The sequence below is a fragment of the Oryx dammah genome, unplaced genomic scaffold (assembly GCF_014754425.2).
Source record: "Oryx dammah isolate SB20612 unplaced genomic scaffold, SCBI_Odam_1.1 HiC_scaffold_28, whole genome shotgun sequence".
Taxonomy (NCBI): Eukaryota; Metazoa; Chordata; class Mammalia; order Artiodactyla; family Bovidae; genus Oryx; species Oryx dammah.
The window spans coordinates 15,023,485-15,039,082 of record NW_024070212.1 but is presented as its reverse complement, the minus strand read 5'-3'; the positions used below and the strand labels follow the sequence as shown (position 1 = coordinate 15,039,082).

At 54.3% G+C, this 15,598-nt stretch overlaps 2 protein-coding genes across 6 annotated transcripts; both read left to right on the top strand.

Moving 5' to 3' along the window:
* Nucleotides 1–831: 831 nt before the first annotated feature.
* Nucleotides 832–7,099, top strand: FLAD1 (flavin adenine dinucleotide synthetase 1). Of its 4 annotated transcripts, none has more exons than XM_040230394.1 (8): nucleotides 832–1,060; nucleotides 1,606–1,830; nucleotides 3,377–4,121; nucleotides 4,993–5,140; nucleotides 5,596–5,694; nucleotides 5,773–5,962; nucleotides 6,692–6,765; nucleotides 6,877–7,092. In XM_040230394.1, exons 2-8 carry the CDS (start codon nucleotides 1,750–1,752, stop codon nucleotides 7,010–7,012), a joined length of 1,473 nt encoding a protein of 490 aa, XP_040086328.1. In that variant the 5' UTR covers nucleotides 832–1,060; nucleotides 1,606–1,749; the 3' UTR covers nucleotides 7,013–7,092. The 4 variants fall into 4 exon arrangements, with proteins under 4 accessions (XP_040086328.1, XP_040086326.1, XP_040086329.1 ...); XM_040230392.1 differs by lacking the exon at nucleotides 832–1,060 and adding an exon at nucleotides 1,063–1,151 and having other exon boundaries at nucleotides 6,877–7,099; XM_040230393.1 differs by lacking the exon at nucleotides 832–1,060 and adding an exon at nucleotides 1,093–1,486.
* A 93-nt stretch (nucleotides 7,100–7,192) lies between these two features.
* LOC120855753 (lens epithelial protein) lies at nucleotides 7,193–8,297 on the top strand. 2 transcript variants are annotated; one of them, XR_005719301.1, is made up of 2 exons: nucleotides 7,193–7,849; nucleotides 7,935–8,297. XR_005719301.1 is itself a non-coding variant. In XM_040230415.1 (1 exon), exon 1 carries the CDS (start codon nucleotides 7,392–7,394, stop codon nucleotides 7,794–7,796), a length of 405 nt encoding a protein of 134 aa, XP_040086349.1. In that variant the 5' UTR covers nucleotides 7,193–7,391; the 3' UTR covers nucleotides 7,797–8,297. The 2 variants fall into 2 exon arrangements, 1 of the variants encoding a protein (XP_040086349.1); XM_040230415.1 differs by having other exon boundaries at nucleotides 7,193–8,297.
* The last annotated feature ends 7,301 nt before the right edge of the window (nucleotides 8,298–15,598 follow it).

The following is a 15,598-nucleotide window of genomic DNA, read 5'->3' as shown; positions in this document are numbered from 1 at the left end:
AAAACAAAACCAGGCCTATTACTTGGAAGGTTCTAGAAGCCTGGCTCTGTCATTGACTGTAGTGTTTTTGTGGTTTTTGTGTGACATCTCTTCACCTTTTTGAGCCTGTTGCCCATCTGTAAAATGGGCATATCTCTCTGAGGGATTTTAGGAGAGTAAAATGAGGCAGGTGTGGCTCAGTAGTTCTCCACATGAAATTTTAGATCTTTACTACAAAAAGCAATGGCATCAGCATGACAGGAGGGTTTGTTAAATGCAGATCTCTGGCCCCACCCAAACGACCAGAATCCTGTAGATTTAATCAGCATATTAAAAAGAACCCCAGACGATTGGCAGGAGTATTAAGTACTTTTAGACCAGAGACGAGTAAAATAAGTGGAAGCTGAGAATCCAAAGTGGACATGTGGCCCTCCCTTTGTCGCTGCCCTCACTTGTACCTACAAGACCAATTAACTGGGAGAGGTTGTTTAAAGCACCATCTGGAACAAGGTGGGGCAAGACTTCGTTGTCAAAAAAGTTGAATTAGCTTTATCGTTTATAACAGAGACAAATGAAAGTTCCACACAATAAAAGCTCACCACCAGGATCTCATTAGCTCACAGGCAATCTTGACAATTTTTCTTGGTGTCCGTCCAACTTCCACTTGCTACAGTGTAAAATCCCTTTTGACACCAGTGCCAGCCCCTGACCCCTCAGAATGAGTCATGGTTCACGAGTAACAGATAGTATGTGCACGCAAGAATTCGAACACTGAGCGGAGGTTAGAGTCAAGCGTCTCCTTACTTCCAGCACCAGCGGGGAGCACCACATTAACACCTTAGAGCCCCTCCAGCCCCGTCAGCTCCTTCCACTCCTCAGGTTCTTTCCTGAAGGAAAAGCCCCGCCCCCTGGCTAAGGCCCAGCCCCCTCGCTTCCGGGGGAGGTTGGCCACGTGGTTGTCGCCAATAACAACCCAGCACCACTCCCGCCCTCTGGCTAAAGCTCGCGAGCGATGGTCGACTACACCAATGGATCCATAGAAGTAGTCTGAGCGACGGCCAAAATAACCAATTAATATGAGGCGAGTCTGAGGCGGGACTCTGAGTACGGAAGCTGTCCCGAGACAGAAGGAAAGGAGAGAGGGAAAGACCCGGTGAAGGGGTAAGAGGCAGGTGAGAACCTGGAAGAGCTCGGCAGTCTGAAGCGTGGCGGGAAAAGACAGGATTCTGGGCTAGAAAGGGTGTGGAAGCCTGCAGAAGAAGGCTGCTGAGTTCTGGTCGGTGGTGGAAGGAGGGAACGCATTTAAAGGGGCCAAGGCCCAGGATAAGGTAGACATTTAAAGGGACAGGTGCCCCAAAGAGAAGAGACATAAAAGCACAGATGCCCTGGATAGAGCCGACCCTAGAGAATCCGAGCTCTGCAGACAGAAGACATTTTTAAGTGGTAGGTTCGGGAGAGAAGGACATTTTAAGGAGTCTAGGACGGAGCATAGAAGACATTAAAAGAGGTATGGGCTAGAGTTTAAGAACATTAAACGGACAGGGATAAAGGAGTCGATTGTCAAGGGCCTGGTGAGGAAAACTGTGCACTCCTCCTCTTCCCCATTGTCCTTTCTGGCTCCTCCAGGTTCCCTCCACCCCGGAATCCCTCTTCCCAGGCTATGACCCTCAGTGCCCTGTAGACCTGGCTGGCCCCCAGTGCTTGCGACCCCTATTTGGGGGTCTGGGTGGCTACTGGAGGGCCTTCCAGAGGGGCAGAGAAAGCAGGACCATGGCATCTAGGGCCTCTGAACCTCCGCCAGGGCGCAGCGTGACGGCGGGCATCATCATTGTTGGAGATGAGATCCTCAAGGTGTGTCTGGGACAGAGGAGGGGGGAGGGGCAGAATTCTCCGGTCCTTGGGAGCTTGCTCCACGTTCTGTTGAGGGAGGGTGAACCAGGGTGGGAGCCCTCTTGCTGCAGTAGGGCCCTGAGTCCAAGATATTGGAGGAAAAGTGACCCTTATTCTTTCGATTACTCTGTTGAAAAGCTTGTAGCAAAGTCCCTACAAATTGCCAAGCAGTATGGAGAAGGAGATGGCAACCCACTCTAGCGTTCTTGCCTAGAGAATCCCAGGGACGGGGGAGCCTGGTGCGCTGCCGTCTATGGGGTCGCACAGAGTCGGACACGCCTGAAGTGACTTAGCAGCAGCAGCAGCATGCTAGGGGGAGGAGGACCTTTACAGAAATGACAAGGAGTCCAGCGTGTATAGGAGGCACAGGTGCATGTATTATTCCAGAGTTATGTCCAACCTATTTGGAGAAATGATCTGAAGCATTCAGGAGAGATAGAAGGAAAGTACTAGAAGGGGGAAATCTCTTCTAAATGATCAGGGAAGTCTCACTAGAGGTCATGATGGGCATCAGGTTTGTAATAGTAATATTGAGTGCTTACTAAGGCCTGGCAGTGTGCTTGTATTACATCACATATGTGATTTGCCTAATCCTTACAACAACCCTATGATGTGGGTACTTTTATTACAAATCTAAATGAATAAATAATAAGACTGAGGCTCAGAACGGTTGAGAAGCTTTCCCTGAGCAGCTAGTAAGTGGTAGGTGGGATTCCAGCTTGATTTGCATTTACTCCAGAGCCAACCTTAACCATTAAACTCTGCAGAGAAGTAGAAGGAGATGGGGCTGGAAAAGAAGAGTGCATACACACCATAGACACACAGCCTCAAATATTCTGCAAAGGAATTTGAACTTTATTCTGTATATGGTTGGAAATAACAAGTGACTTTTGAGCCAAGAGTGACACAATCACAGTGACATGTTAGGAAGGTTGCTGCGGAGGCCTAGGGCAGAGTGCTGTGGCAGGACACTGGGAGCCTGGCCAGGGGTCTGTTGCCATCATCCAGGTGAAAAGTGCTAAAGACCTGTTTGGTGGCAGTAGGAACAAAGAAGAGAGCAGATGGAGAGACATTTCAGAAGTAGAATTGACAGCATGAAGGGCCTGACAGGCTGCAGACAGTGTCTGAGGATGCCACTGACCAAAATGACAACAGCCAGGAATCTGAAGATGCCCTTGAGCACTTGGGGCCCGGGGACTGAAACTGTCAGGGCTGATGAGGAAGTGGATGGGTGGTCCACATAAAACTGATAATTGAATCCATAAACAGAGAGGAGGTCAAGGTCCAAGAGCAGAGATGGAAGCCCAAGGTGGATCACATTACCCCTGAATCCTTTCACATGGATTTTCCCACTCTTGGGCCCAGTGTGGGCTTGCGGGCTTCCGGAGGTGGGTGTTCCCCAAAGAGCAGAGTGCTCTGTCAGCAGGCAGTTGCAGCTTGATCCTTCCTGCTTTGCCCTACATCCCCACAGCACTGACACACTCATTCCCCATCCCCAATCTCCCAGGGACACACTCAAGACACCAACACCTACTTTCTGTGCCGGACACTGCGTTCCCTGGGGGTCCAGGTGTGCCGAGTCTCTGTGGTACCTGACGAGGTAGCCACCATCGCAGCTGAGGTCACAGCTTTCTCCAGCCGCTTCACCCACGTCCTCACAGCAGGGGGCATCGGCCCCACACATGATGATGTGACCTTTGAGGCAGTGGCCCAGGCCTTTGGGGACGAGCTCAAGCCACATCCTGAGCTGGAAGCGGCCATCAAGGCCCTAGGAGGGGCGGGCTGGGAGAAACTGTCGCGGGTGCCCACCTCTGCCCGCCTGCATTATGGCACAGATCCTCGCACTGGCCACCCCTTCCGATTCCCACTAGTCTCCGTCCGAAATGTCTACCTCTTCCCGGGAATTCCGGAGCTGCTTCGTCGGGTGCTGGAAGGGCTGAAGGGGCTGTTCCAAAACACAGCTGTTCAGTTCCACTTGCGGGAAATGTATGTGGCAGCTAACGAGGCCTCTATCGCCCCCATCCTGGCTGAGGCCCAGGCCCATTTTGGGCGCAGGCTTGGCCTGGGTTCCTACCCTGACTGGGGCAGCAACTACTATCAGGTGAAGCTGACACTGGACTCGGAGGAAGAAGGGCCCCTGGAGGAGTGCCTGGCCTACCTGACTGCCCGTCTGCCCCAAGGATCAGTGGTCCCCTACGTGCCCAATGCTGTGGAGCAGGCCGGTGAGGCCGTGTACAAACTCACTGAGTCAGGTAGGGGCCTCCTGGGGAAGGGGCAGAAGGCACCAGACCACTGGTGCCACCCTAGGTCTTAGGAGTAGTGGGCTGTTGAAGGCTTGCCGCAGATCCAAGAGAAGGTAGAAGATAGCTACAGCAGATCCATTCATTCTTCCAATAAATATCAGTTGAGTAGAGTACCTCCTTTCAGCAACATTGTGCTGGGTGTTGGGGGTTTAGCTCAACAGGACAGAGGTACCCCTGCTCTGGACAAGGAGTTTTAACAGGAGAGGGGAATGTTAAAAAGGTAATCGTGCATGAGGGATCAGTGATGAGGGGGGTTCCACAGCAGGGAGATCAGCCTTGATCTGGGGTCGGAGAAGGCTTCCCTGGGTGAGTGACACATAAGCTGAGTGATGAGGATTTTCATGTGGCGCTAGTGGTAAAGAACCCCCTTGCCCATGCAGAAGACTTAAGAGACGCAGGTTTGATCCCTAGGTCAGGAAGATCCCCTGGAGGAGAACATAGCAATCCACTCCAGTATTCATGCCTGGAGAATCCTGTGGACAGAGGAGCCTGGCGGGATGCGGTCCGTAGGGTTCATAGTCATTACAAGTGAAGCGACTTAGCACGCACACACGCAAGAATTTGGTTAGACCAGGAGATGGGCAAGAGGAAGCTATGAAAGAGGGAAGGAAGCAGCATGAGCTTTAGGAGAATGAAAAGAAACCAGGACCCCCGAGGGAATACACTGAGGTAAAGGTGTAGCTAAATGGGGCAGGGGGCAGATGAAGGAACTGAACACTGGGAAGATAGAGAGGGGCTTAAGCAAGGGCAGCTTAGCCCCCACTGCCCTCTGACAGCCCTATGTATCTAACTGATGCCCTTTTCCCTGCCTGCCTGGCAGGGTCTTCTCTGGGGGAGAAGGTGGCAGGTGCCCTCCAGACCATTGAGACTGCCCTGGCTCGGTACAGCCTCACCCAGCTCTGCGTGGGCTTCAACGGGGGCAAGGACTGCACTGCCCTCCTGCACCTCTTCCACGCCGCAGTGCAGAGGTGAGCTCACCCCCTGGGGGGAGACCCCAGAGATAGAGCTGCCCCATTCGCTAGTTCCCCATCCTAAGAAGCAGGAAGGAAGGGGGGTGTCTGGGTGGGGCTTGGCAGGGTGATAGCCACAGTTACTTCTCAGTTCCGATCCTCCCCATATTTATTGAGCATCTGCCACCTGCCTGGCCTTGAGTATGGATGTGTGAGCCACCTTCCCCAACCACAGGGAGGTCACAGTCCTGTCTGGGAGGTAAGGCCTACATACTAGAAACGGATGTGGACTCCAGATTTGAGAAACCAGAGTGGGCTTGCCAGAGGAAATGGATTCTTCCCTTCGGATGAGGACGAGGAAAAGGGAGAAGGAGAGGGTGTCTATTCCAGTGGCCAAAGGGAACAGAGCAAGCTCTCTGGGGAGTGTTTCCCTGCCCATCCTGGCAAGCCAATGGATCCTGCCCCCTCCCCAGGAAGTGCCCTGATGCTCAGGAGCCCCTCCAGATCCTGTATATCCGCAGCATCTCCCCTTTCCCTGAGCTGGAGCAGTTTCTACAGGACACCATCAAGAGGTACTAGGGGCCTTGAAGATTTGGGATCCCAGAGAGACTTGGGAGGGCCCACTCCTGACTCCCGGCACTCTTCCTCAGGTACAATCTGCAGGTGCTGGAGGCTGAGGGAGACATGAAGCAGGCCCTGAGTGAGCTGCAGGCACGGCACCCGCAGCTGGAAGCTGTGCTGATGGGCACCCGCCGCACTGACCCCTACTCCCGCAGCCTCTGCCCCTTCAGCCCCACCGACCCAGGCTGGCCTGCATTCATGCGCATCAACCCACTCCTGGTATGGGGAAGGGGGTTCATTGCTTTCAGTCCCCTGTCCCCTATCAGTCATTGCACCCTTGGGCTTGGATGAAATGGCCCTATCAGCCAAGGGCAGCAGTGGTATTTGTTCGTTCAGCCTTTTGATCAGGTTTTATTGAGCACTAATTCAACAGCAAGCATTGTGGACCAAACAGTGTCTTAGACCTGTGCTGTCCAATATGGTAGCCGTGAGCCATTTATTTACACTTAAATTGTAATTAACTGAAATGCAATATAAATTGCTTTAAAAAGTTGAATTGTATATTTTAAAAAGATGAATATCATGGCTTATGAATTATATTTCAATTTTTAAATTAAATACAATTCAAACTTCAGTTCCTTAGTTGTATGTTGTACTAGCCTTATGTCAAATGACTACCATGTTAGACAGCATAGATACAGACCATTTCCATCACTGCAGAAAGTTCTAATGGACAGCACAGGCTTACACAAATAGCCTTAAACAGCCTCTCCCTTTCCTCCTGGAAATTACATGCCAGTGGAGGGGGGATTGAGAATGGGGAGGGGACGGGATGGTTTCTCTCATTGATTGACGTACACAGAGCAAGATGTACCAGAGAGTTTAGTAGCAGGCCCTCCCTCAGAGGCTAGGGGAGCAAAAGAACCGGGATAGGCCCTTTCCCAGGTAGCTGAGGGTAGATGTGGGAGGGGGAGTATTTGTGACTCTGCTCTGACGCTGGCCTCCCAGGACTGGACCTACAGAGACATCTGGGACTTTCTGCGCCAGCTGTTTGTCCCCTACTGTATCCTGTATGACCGAGGGTAAGGTTGGGGGACAGGATGGGCATGTGGAAGACATGAGGGTGCTGGGACTGGGGACACCAAGCCCACCGCAAACCCACCATACCCCCCCCCCCCCCCCCCCCCCCCCAGCTACACGTCACTGGGGAGCCGGGAGAACACAGTACGGAACCCCGCCCTGAAGTGCCTGAGCCCAGGAGGACAGCCCACCTACCGTCCGGCCTACCTGCTTGAGAACGAAGACGAGGAGCGGAACTCCCGCACATGACAGCCCACTCCCGCCCTTCCAAGGAGGGAAGGAGGGAGGCCACCCTGGGGTCTAACCTGTCAATAAACCACCTCTCCTGTACCTGTTGCTCTGGCTGTGCCTTTGTCTTCCTGCTTCAGGGAACGGGAGAAGCAAAAGGAAGCCAGGCCCTGGCAGCTCGGAGCCCCCAGTGCTCACTCTAACGGGGATGGGGGGCGCAGAGCAGGCTGGAAAGGAACTCTCACTGATGACTTTCAGTGCCAGCCTCAGCAGGAGCCCACTAGAGGGCAGAAGCAGGGAGCAGTGCCAACCCTGGGGGGTAGGGGGGAGGGACACCTAGGCAGTAGACCCAGGGTTTCAAGACCCAGGCTGGAAGAAGGGAAGCTGAGCTGGCCTGGCCATGGAGGATGAAAGATGGAGTGGCCAGGCTCTACTACTAAGCCCATCCCAGCATCCCTGGGCACAGGGGCTGACTCAGCCCATTCTCGGGCCCAGAACCTTCCCTGTGCTAGACCCTGGGGCCCTTGTGCCCACAGTCATGAGGTCTGAAGGGGGTGGGGACAGTGATGATAAAAGGCACCAGACACAGCTGCCACACCCTTCCTCAGCTGCAGCCTACATGCAGCCCCGGACACAGCCCCTAGCCCAGGCCCTGCCCTTCTCCCTCGTAGGGGTCCTGCGAGACACTGGCCTTCGGGTTCCCATTATGAAGATGGGCACAGGGTGGGAGGGCCTGCAGCGGACCCTGAAGGAAATGGCCTACATCCTCCTCTGCTGCTGGTGTATCAAGGAGCTGCTGGATTAATGGTGGCTGAAACCTGCCTCCACTCCACGGGCACCATGGCTGGCATCGCTCAGGTGGGCAGGGTAGGGCAGACAGGAGGCATGGTTGCAACTGCTGTGGCAGAGCCTGCCTCTCAGCTTCCCATTCTTCTTTTTTTAGCACCCAGTCCAGCATCCATCAAGACGCCCGGAGCCAGCTGTGCTTGACCAAGGATGGGCCACAAACAGCTAGTGAAGTGCTATCCTGGTTCCAGTTTGTGCCATCTGTCAGACCTGCCTCATCTCTGGGCCTCCGTTCCCAGCCCCCACCTCCAGCGCACCTCTGATGCACAGGAGCTTGGCCTGCTGGCTAGGACCCCAGTCAGACTGCAGCAGGACATGGCGCTCCTCCAAGTCTGGCTCTGGGAGCCTACTGGCCCAGATGGCTGATCTTACCATACCCTCCCAATACCAGGAATGGCCTGCCCCCAGCCTCTTTGTTTGAGAATCACTGAACTATATGTATAATAAATAGGCCTTGAGACTGAAAGTTCTAAATGTCTACAGGGGAATCAGAAAAAGTCAGCACCGGAACAGTTTGGGACCCAGGGAGGAAAGGAGGTTGTCCTGGATAGAAAGACTGAAAGTCAGGTTTCCTGACTCACTGGTGCCTGGGTGGGGAGGGCGTTGGGTGGAAAGGCCAGGTTCCTCCCAATGTGTAGAAAAGGAGGAGTCTAGCTTGGGTGGGGTCTTTATGAGGCCCTCCGTGTAAGGCTGGGAACCTAAATAGAAGACCTGATTTAGCCACCTCCCTGCCCCTGAAGATCTTGGGGAAAGCGCTGAGCTGGTACTAGTTCCCAGCTTACAGAGATCAGGCCCTGCTCCTCTAGCTCACACACAAAGCTGCAAGAGAAAGCTGTCCTGCAGGCTTATGACAATGCACAGGACACAGCCAGAATGAGCAGAACTGACTCTTTGCTTCCCCTTGGCAGCCACCAACACATGCTCTCCCTGAATCACTCCCTGGGATCAGTATACACCAGTTATTTACATCATCTTGCACCTGCCTACTGATATGCCCACTCAGACCCCCACAACCTCAGAGCCAGCCAAAGTGTCCCTCGGATCTCTAGCCAGCATTCTTGGGCCCAGTTATGCCTGTCCCCCATTCTATCCTGGGACACTGGCCTGGAGGTGGTATATGTGACCCTCTCCAGCTGCCAGGGACCAGCTCTTCCTCAGACTTCTTAGTTAATTCCTTTTCCCCTGGGCTTGTTTTCTTTTTCTTTGTTTGTCAAAGTAACATATGCCTAGAGTAAAGAACTTTGATAATTCTTTATCCCCTAGCTTTCCTCCCCAGAGGTAACCATGGTGACCTGTTTCTTGGACAGCATTTTTTTTTAAATTCTTTAAATTGATGTATAGTTGACTTACAATATTATATTAGTTTCAGGTGTATAGCACAGTGATTCAAAATTTTTATAGATTATACTCCATTTAAAGTTATTATAAAATATTGGCTATATTCCCTGTGCTGTACAAAATACATTTGTAGCTTATTTGTTTTATACATAGTATTTTGTACCTTTTAATCCCCTAGATCTATCTTGTCTCTCCCCCTTCCCTCCACTAGTAACCACTAGTTTGTTCTCTATATCTTATATTCATTCATTTTGTTTTTTAGATTCCACATGTGAGTGATAACATACCATATTTGTCTTTCTCTCTCTGACTTATTTCATTAAGCATAATACCCTCCAGGTTCAACCATGCTGTTGCAAATGGCAAAAGATTCATTCATTCATTTAACATATATTATTGAGCATCTGCTATATGCCATTCTGGCTGCTTTGAATACAGCAGAGAACAAAACAGATCCCTGTACTTACGGAGCTTAGGTGCTGGTGGGTAGAGACAGAAAATATAAAAACAAGCACATTGATGTTATTAGGTGATAGGTGCTATGGAAAAAGAGAAAGTTGAGATAGGGATGGGAGTTGGAGCAAGCCTAGTAGGCCATGGTAACACCTTGAGATTGTATGCTGAGTGAAATAAGGAACTGTTGCAGGCGGTTGAGCATGAACTGATTTTTTTTTTTATTTAAAAGGTTCACACTGGTGCTGGGTTGAGAATAGCCTTTAGGGGACCAAGGGTAGAACAGTAGAGACCTCTTAGGAGGTAATGGGCACAGCTGGAGCCAGATGTGTTGGCTTACAGCCATAGCAGTGGAGAGAAGTGGCTGCATTCTGCATATATTTGTCCTTCTAGTTAATAACATACTCTACACCCTGCTCTGCACCTTGCTGTTTTTGCTTCACAGACCTTGTAAAGGATTTCATACCAGTATACTTAACGGCCTGTCCATTCTTTTTTATGGTAGCGTGGTACTCTATAGTACTCCAAATCAAAGTTATTTCCTATCCCTGGCAGCCCTGCATCCACAAAATACAGGTCAGTGTTCTTCCCTGGTGTCTCCAGGGCCCCAGGGCCCAGCAGTGAGAAGGTCCTGACTCCACCCAGAGAGAGGTTAGTGGTAGAGGTGGATAAAGAATTCACCTTCGCCTCTGAATTTGGAGTTCCCTCTCCCCATTGTAGTCCGCACCCTGCTTGGCAGGCTCCAGCCACGGCCTCACTCGAGCTGGAGAAGTCTGCCTCCTTTTCCTTTCTTAGAACTCACTCCCACCAAGCTGCAGCAGTGCTGGAGGTGGATTCTAAAGTCTGAGGCTTCTGACTTTGCCAGAGGAGGGGATGTCTGGCAAGGGCCCCTGGGGAAGTGGTAGGTAGAGGAAGGCAGGGCCCAGGGCTGTGGCCCGTGGTAGGAGCTGAAGGAGGGAGACAAATAGTGACTGCCAGTAGCCCAGGGAGAGTGTCAGAGCTGGAAAGAGAGTGTCAGAGCTCTGAAAGTGGAAAGACTGGAGAGAGAGATGGGGAGGATAACAAAAACCTCATACACCATTCCGAAAGCCCGGTTCAGCTAGAGTGCTCTGAGCCTTACAAAAGTCCACTTCAAAAGTAGGCAGGACAAGAGTAATTATCATATCTTTACCTGAAGGAACAAGCCCGGAGAGCTGAGGTGACCCCTCCAAAGTCGCACAAACAGCACTCTGCAGTAGGGTAGTCATTTGGTGAACCCAGATTTTTTTCATCTCAAATTCAGAGCCTCTCTCAATTAGCCTGCCTTCCTCTCCTGAACCCGTGCTTGGGATAGTGGTCTAAGTGGCCTGGGGAGGCAGGCCCAGGAAAGCAAAAGGGTGGAGGGGACAATCAACTCTATTCTACACCCACTCCATGATCTCCCGCTTGACCTCAACCCTAAGCTCCCCTCGTTCTTCATTTCCTGCCAGGGGCATTTGGGAGGCCCAGCTATGCCCTTTCCATGTAAGCCACAGAGCCAGGAGACTCCCTACTGGTCTAGAAGGAAAAGTGAGTGGCAGTTTTCCTGTAGTGTTCTCTTCCCATCTAGAATAAGCTCCGGTTTTGAATGTCCAAACCACTCTCTCCAGAACTCACTGGAGGGGGATGAGGGGAGGGATAAAGGAAGATAGATAGGGAGGACTAAGAGAGGGAGGAATGGGTAAGAGCTCTTCTACCCATCGTCCCCCACCCCCGGGACCCCTAGTGGCAACAAGGGGGAGAGGGCTAGGCCGGTAAAGTGCGGAAAGTCAGGCAGAACTGAAGAGGTAAAAGGTAAAGGCGCCGTGTCCAGTCCTGTCTGATTCTTTGAGAAACTATGGACTGTAACCCGCCAGGCTCCTCTGTCCATGGAATTTTCCGGGCAAGAATACTGGACTGGGTTGCCATTCCCTACTCCAGAGGATCTTCCCGACCCAGGGATGGAACCCACGTCTCTGGCTTCTCCTGCGTTGGTAGGCGGGTTCTTTACCACTGCGTCACCTAGGAAGCGTTTTACCAGTACCGGCTTTGTACCTGCACTGGTGCTTCGGGTGAGGTCAGTTTTCCTCACTCTATCTCAGTTTCCTCGTCGGAACTCGAAGAACTGAACTGGCAGAACTGGAAGTGACTCCCCAAATACGACAGCATGCGGAGGAAAAGCGGCCTTATTCATAACCAGGATTCCCAGCTGATTACCTCGGGCATGACCCTCCATGGTGTGCAGAAAGTAGGTGGAGAGGGGTCGAGAAAAGTGGTCTGAGGAGCCGTGCGCAATTAACTAGATATTATAGTGATGCTCTTAGGAGAGTCCCGCGTTTTCCCAGCAACACTGAAAGCCGGGCAGAAGGCAGTGTGGCAGCTGTTTCACTGGCGCCGGAGCGCCGACCTCCGAGGGCATCGGCTCTTATTTGCATCCCTATTTGCATTTCGTTTGCACATGAGTTATTTCCTCTTCAAAAGGCAGAAGTCCTTTCTAGTTACTCCCAGCTGAAGCTGTCTACTCCCGTCTTTGCCAACCTTAGGGGCATATCCATTTTTCTGGCCATTCTCTGTCTCCTCTGACGGGCGCCCCTTCGTGCTCTTAGGTCGTTCTTTCTCAATCCTTTGCCTACCCCAGCTTCAAGGCAGCGACCCGCCTCGAGAAGCCGGGGGACCTGCGCCGCCTGGCGGCTGGAGGGAGGAAGCTGAGGGCAAGGCGGTTCTGTTTCGCCTTCTCTGGGACATGGAGTTTTGGAAAATGTTCCCCCGAACTTCCTGAGGCTAAATTTATCTCCCCCTGCCCTGGGGGGCGCAGAGATCCCGGCGACGATTAGCGCTGCGCGGCAGCGCGCTCCCGCCCAGAGGCCCGGAATAGGCGCCGAGTTATAAATAGAGCAGCCCGCAGGTGTGGGGGGAGTCGGCGGGAGGGGGGCAACCCTGGCAGCCACGGTCCCTTCAGGTGGGTTGGGCGGTCACGGTGGGGGCGCCGGGGCTGCGGTCTGAGCGCCCCCAGCGGTTTCCTGGGCGGCGGGTTTTTCGAGGGAAGCGGAGGCAGCCTGGGGAAGGCGGAGAGTGGGGAAGAGGTGGGCGCCCGGCGCAGGCTGAAGCTCCGCTTCCCTCTCAGCCCCTCCACATTCCAAAACAGGCCCCTAGACCCACTCTCTCAGTACCCCGCCCAGGCCCAGTTTTGCCTTTCTTCCCGTCAGAAGTACTCTCTTCTTCGGGCTCTGCAAGTATCCAGCTCCCTTGCAGCTGCTCCTTGGAGCACGTGGCCCCAACCCCAGGTGTGCAGTTCTCCTTAAAAAGGGGGTTAACTCCGGGCAGACCTGGACATTCATCCTTCTCTGGTCAACCACTTCATCCTTCGGGTATTTACAGACCTCCTGCTAATTTGCCCCCCAAATTTAGGTCTAATTGGTTGCCTGAAAATATATGTCTGAAAGTGTGGATTTTGGAAGCGCCCAGATCCCCAGGAAGCCCCTTGGAGATCCCACACTTGCCCGCCAGTTCCCGGTTCCAGTACAGGCCTAGTAGCTGGGCAGGGGTGGTCACAGGCCTCGGGGGTTTCGTGGGAGGGGGCGGGGGGACCAGTCAGCTTTTATTGGCTGAAATAGCCGCAGTTGTTTGGCGAGGTAAGGCTTGGAGTTCGGGGTTCAGCAGGAATTTCAAGTTGGGGGTTCCACCCTTTGACTTCTGAGCGAAGAAGGGGGAGCCGAGAATGTGTGTGTTGGGGGCGGAGCGAGGTGGCGGGGAGAGGTGGTCACTAAAAAACTAACAAGGGGTTCCAGGACTGTCCAGACTCAAGTGGGAAATGCATTCTGGCTGCTAAAAGATCCAGGTAGGGTCCAACAAGACGCCTGGCGCGACCCCCAGGAACGGGGGACATGGCGAGGTCGCTGTTCATTTTTCTATACCTAAGGGCTGATGCCAAGGCGCCTTCCTTTCTGTCGCTTCTAGAGGCTCTGGCTCTGCCCTCCCCGAGCCACTTTCCATGCCCTCTCCAGCCCAAAGCAGCCCCCTCTCCATTTCACTTGTGCTTCTGGCACTGTCGCCTTGCCCCTGGCACAGCTCTTCTCCAGTCTAGCGCGACCCCGAGCTGGAGGAGGGAGGGGAAAACCCTGGCCTGGACGCCACCGGCTCCGGGCCCTGACGAACCAGAATCTGTCCGGCGGAGCCGAGAAGAAAACCCGGAGCAGTGACCAGCCTCGGGACCCATGGGGGACAGGGACGATAAGAAAACCCGGAGCGGATTACCTATCGGGAGCGCCCCGTTCCTGCTGCTGCTACCCCCTCCTTCCTAGGGCCCCCCCAATTCTACAGTGAGATAATGTCTGGGGTGGGGGGCTGTTTGGTTTGGCCTAGGCCCTCAGGGGCGCCTCACACTTTCCGCCCCTGGCTGGGGAGCAGGGCAGCGGCCCCGAGGCTGAGTCACGGCCGGAGGGAGAGGGAGGGAGGGACCAGCACTCCGCCCCTCCCCCTGCGCGGGGATCCCGGGTCAGCCCGGGTGAGGGCCAGGGCCCCCCTGGCGCCGCCTATTGTGGTCCAACAGGTTGAGCTGGTGTCCCGCGGAGCCACCTGCTGAAAAGGGAGGGAGGCCCCCTGCGGAGGGGGCTGGGGTTGAAGAAAGCGAGCTCGACCCGGTTCGGTCCGGCAGGCCGCGGGGAGCGGAACCTGGCCCGCAATAGCCGGATTTGAATCAGTTTTACACTAGTGGGAGGGGCTCTTTGGGGTACGTAGCGCCGCAGGCCCAGTTGGAAGCGTCCCAAACGGGCTACCTTCCTCAGTTGGGGGGCACTGAAGCACATATCTCGATCCCCCTAAACCTACATATACATCGTAAAACACTCAGGTCCCCCTCGCCTGTGGGTCTCTGAGCGAATCCAAGTCCAGATGTCTCTCCGCGGAGACTCAGTTTCTCCACTTATGGCACAGCGGGATGGAGGCGGGGAGCAGGAGCTTGAGCGTTCCTCCCCCTCCCCCCTCACGGACCTGGCCCCTCCCCTTCGACAATGCCAAGGCCGCAGCGGGCACCGGCTGGAGCGCAGAGGCTGCTTGCCCAGGGCGCCGTTCCCTCCCCGCGGGGCGCCGTCACGCGTGGGGAGGGAGGCAGGGTGCCTGCAGCCTCATCTCCCCCGCTCCTTCTAAGGGGGTTGGGGGTGGGGCGTAGGAGTGGAATTGATGGCCGGGTGGCTCCCCTCCCCCTACCTCCAGGGGCCCTGACCTGATTATAGCCCCTCACGGGACCCCCTCCCTCAACCCCCTAAGTCCCTGCCTCACCCCCACCTAGCCTATTTTTCGACCTCCTCATACCCTTCCCTCCCGAGGTGCTGACCCTACATAAGCCCCTCTTAGAGAAGTGAGAGCCCTTCTTGGGTGGGGGGGGGTGGTGCTCGGTTCCCCGGCCGCTGCGGACACTGCCCCCTCCTCTTCCCCTCCTCCAGGTTTCAGGCCAGCCCCCTCGGCTCCGCCCCCTCCCTGGCCCAACGCAAGGCGGGACCCACTTGGGATGGGCGGGTGTTCAGGCCAATGGGCGGACAGGGCGGTGGAGTGCAGGGGGCGGGGCGGAGTAGCGGCGGAGGGCTGGATGGGGGTCGAGGGCGGAGCTCGAGTTAAGGTGGACTGGGAGAGATAGGGGCTAGAAAAAGAGAAAGAGGAGAGGGAGGGGGAACGGGACCGCGGCAGGTGAAGGGAGAAAGAGAGAGACAAGGAAAGAAGGAGGGAAAAGAGGAGGGTGGGAAAAGCTCAGAGTGCAAAGTAAGAGCTTGGAAGAAAAGAGCGAAAAAGGAGGGAGGGATCCATCTGCGCCCTGCAGAGACTGGCTGGACCAAGGGGTTGAAGTTTATGTCCTTATTGGGCGGAGGGAGGGGGGCCTGGGGGGGCGGGTGAAAAACCAGGAAGTGACAGAGGGTGTTGCTAAGGGTTGGGAGGGGGAGTTTGGGGGGTGGCAGGGGGCGGGGGGAGGGAGGGGAGGGA

What these genes read in the sequence shown, in the direction of transcription:
- FLAD1 (XM_040230392.1), top strand. Translation starts at nt 1,750, where the DNA reads ATGGCATCTAGGGCCTCTGAACCTCCGCCAGGGCGCAGCGTGACGGCG. An exon ending in TTGGAGATGAGATCCTCAAG is followed by an intron (nt 1,831 to 3,376) that starts GTGTGTCTGGGA and finishes CCAATCTCCCAG; the next exon opens with GGACACACTCAAGACACCAA. An exon ending in TGCGCATCAACCCACTCCTG is followed by an intron (nt 5,963 to 6,691) that starts GTATGGGGAAGG and finishes CTGGCCTCCCAG; the next exon opens with GACTGGACCTACAGAGACAT.
- LOC120855753 (XM_040230415.1), top strand. Translation starts at nt 7,392, where the DNA reads ATGGAGGATGAAAGATGGAGTGGCCAGGCTCTACTACTAAGCCCATCC.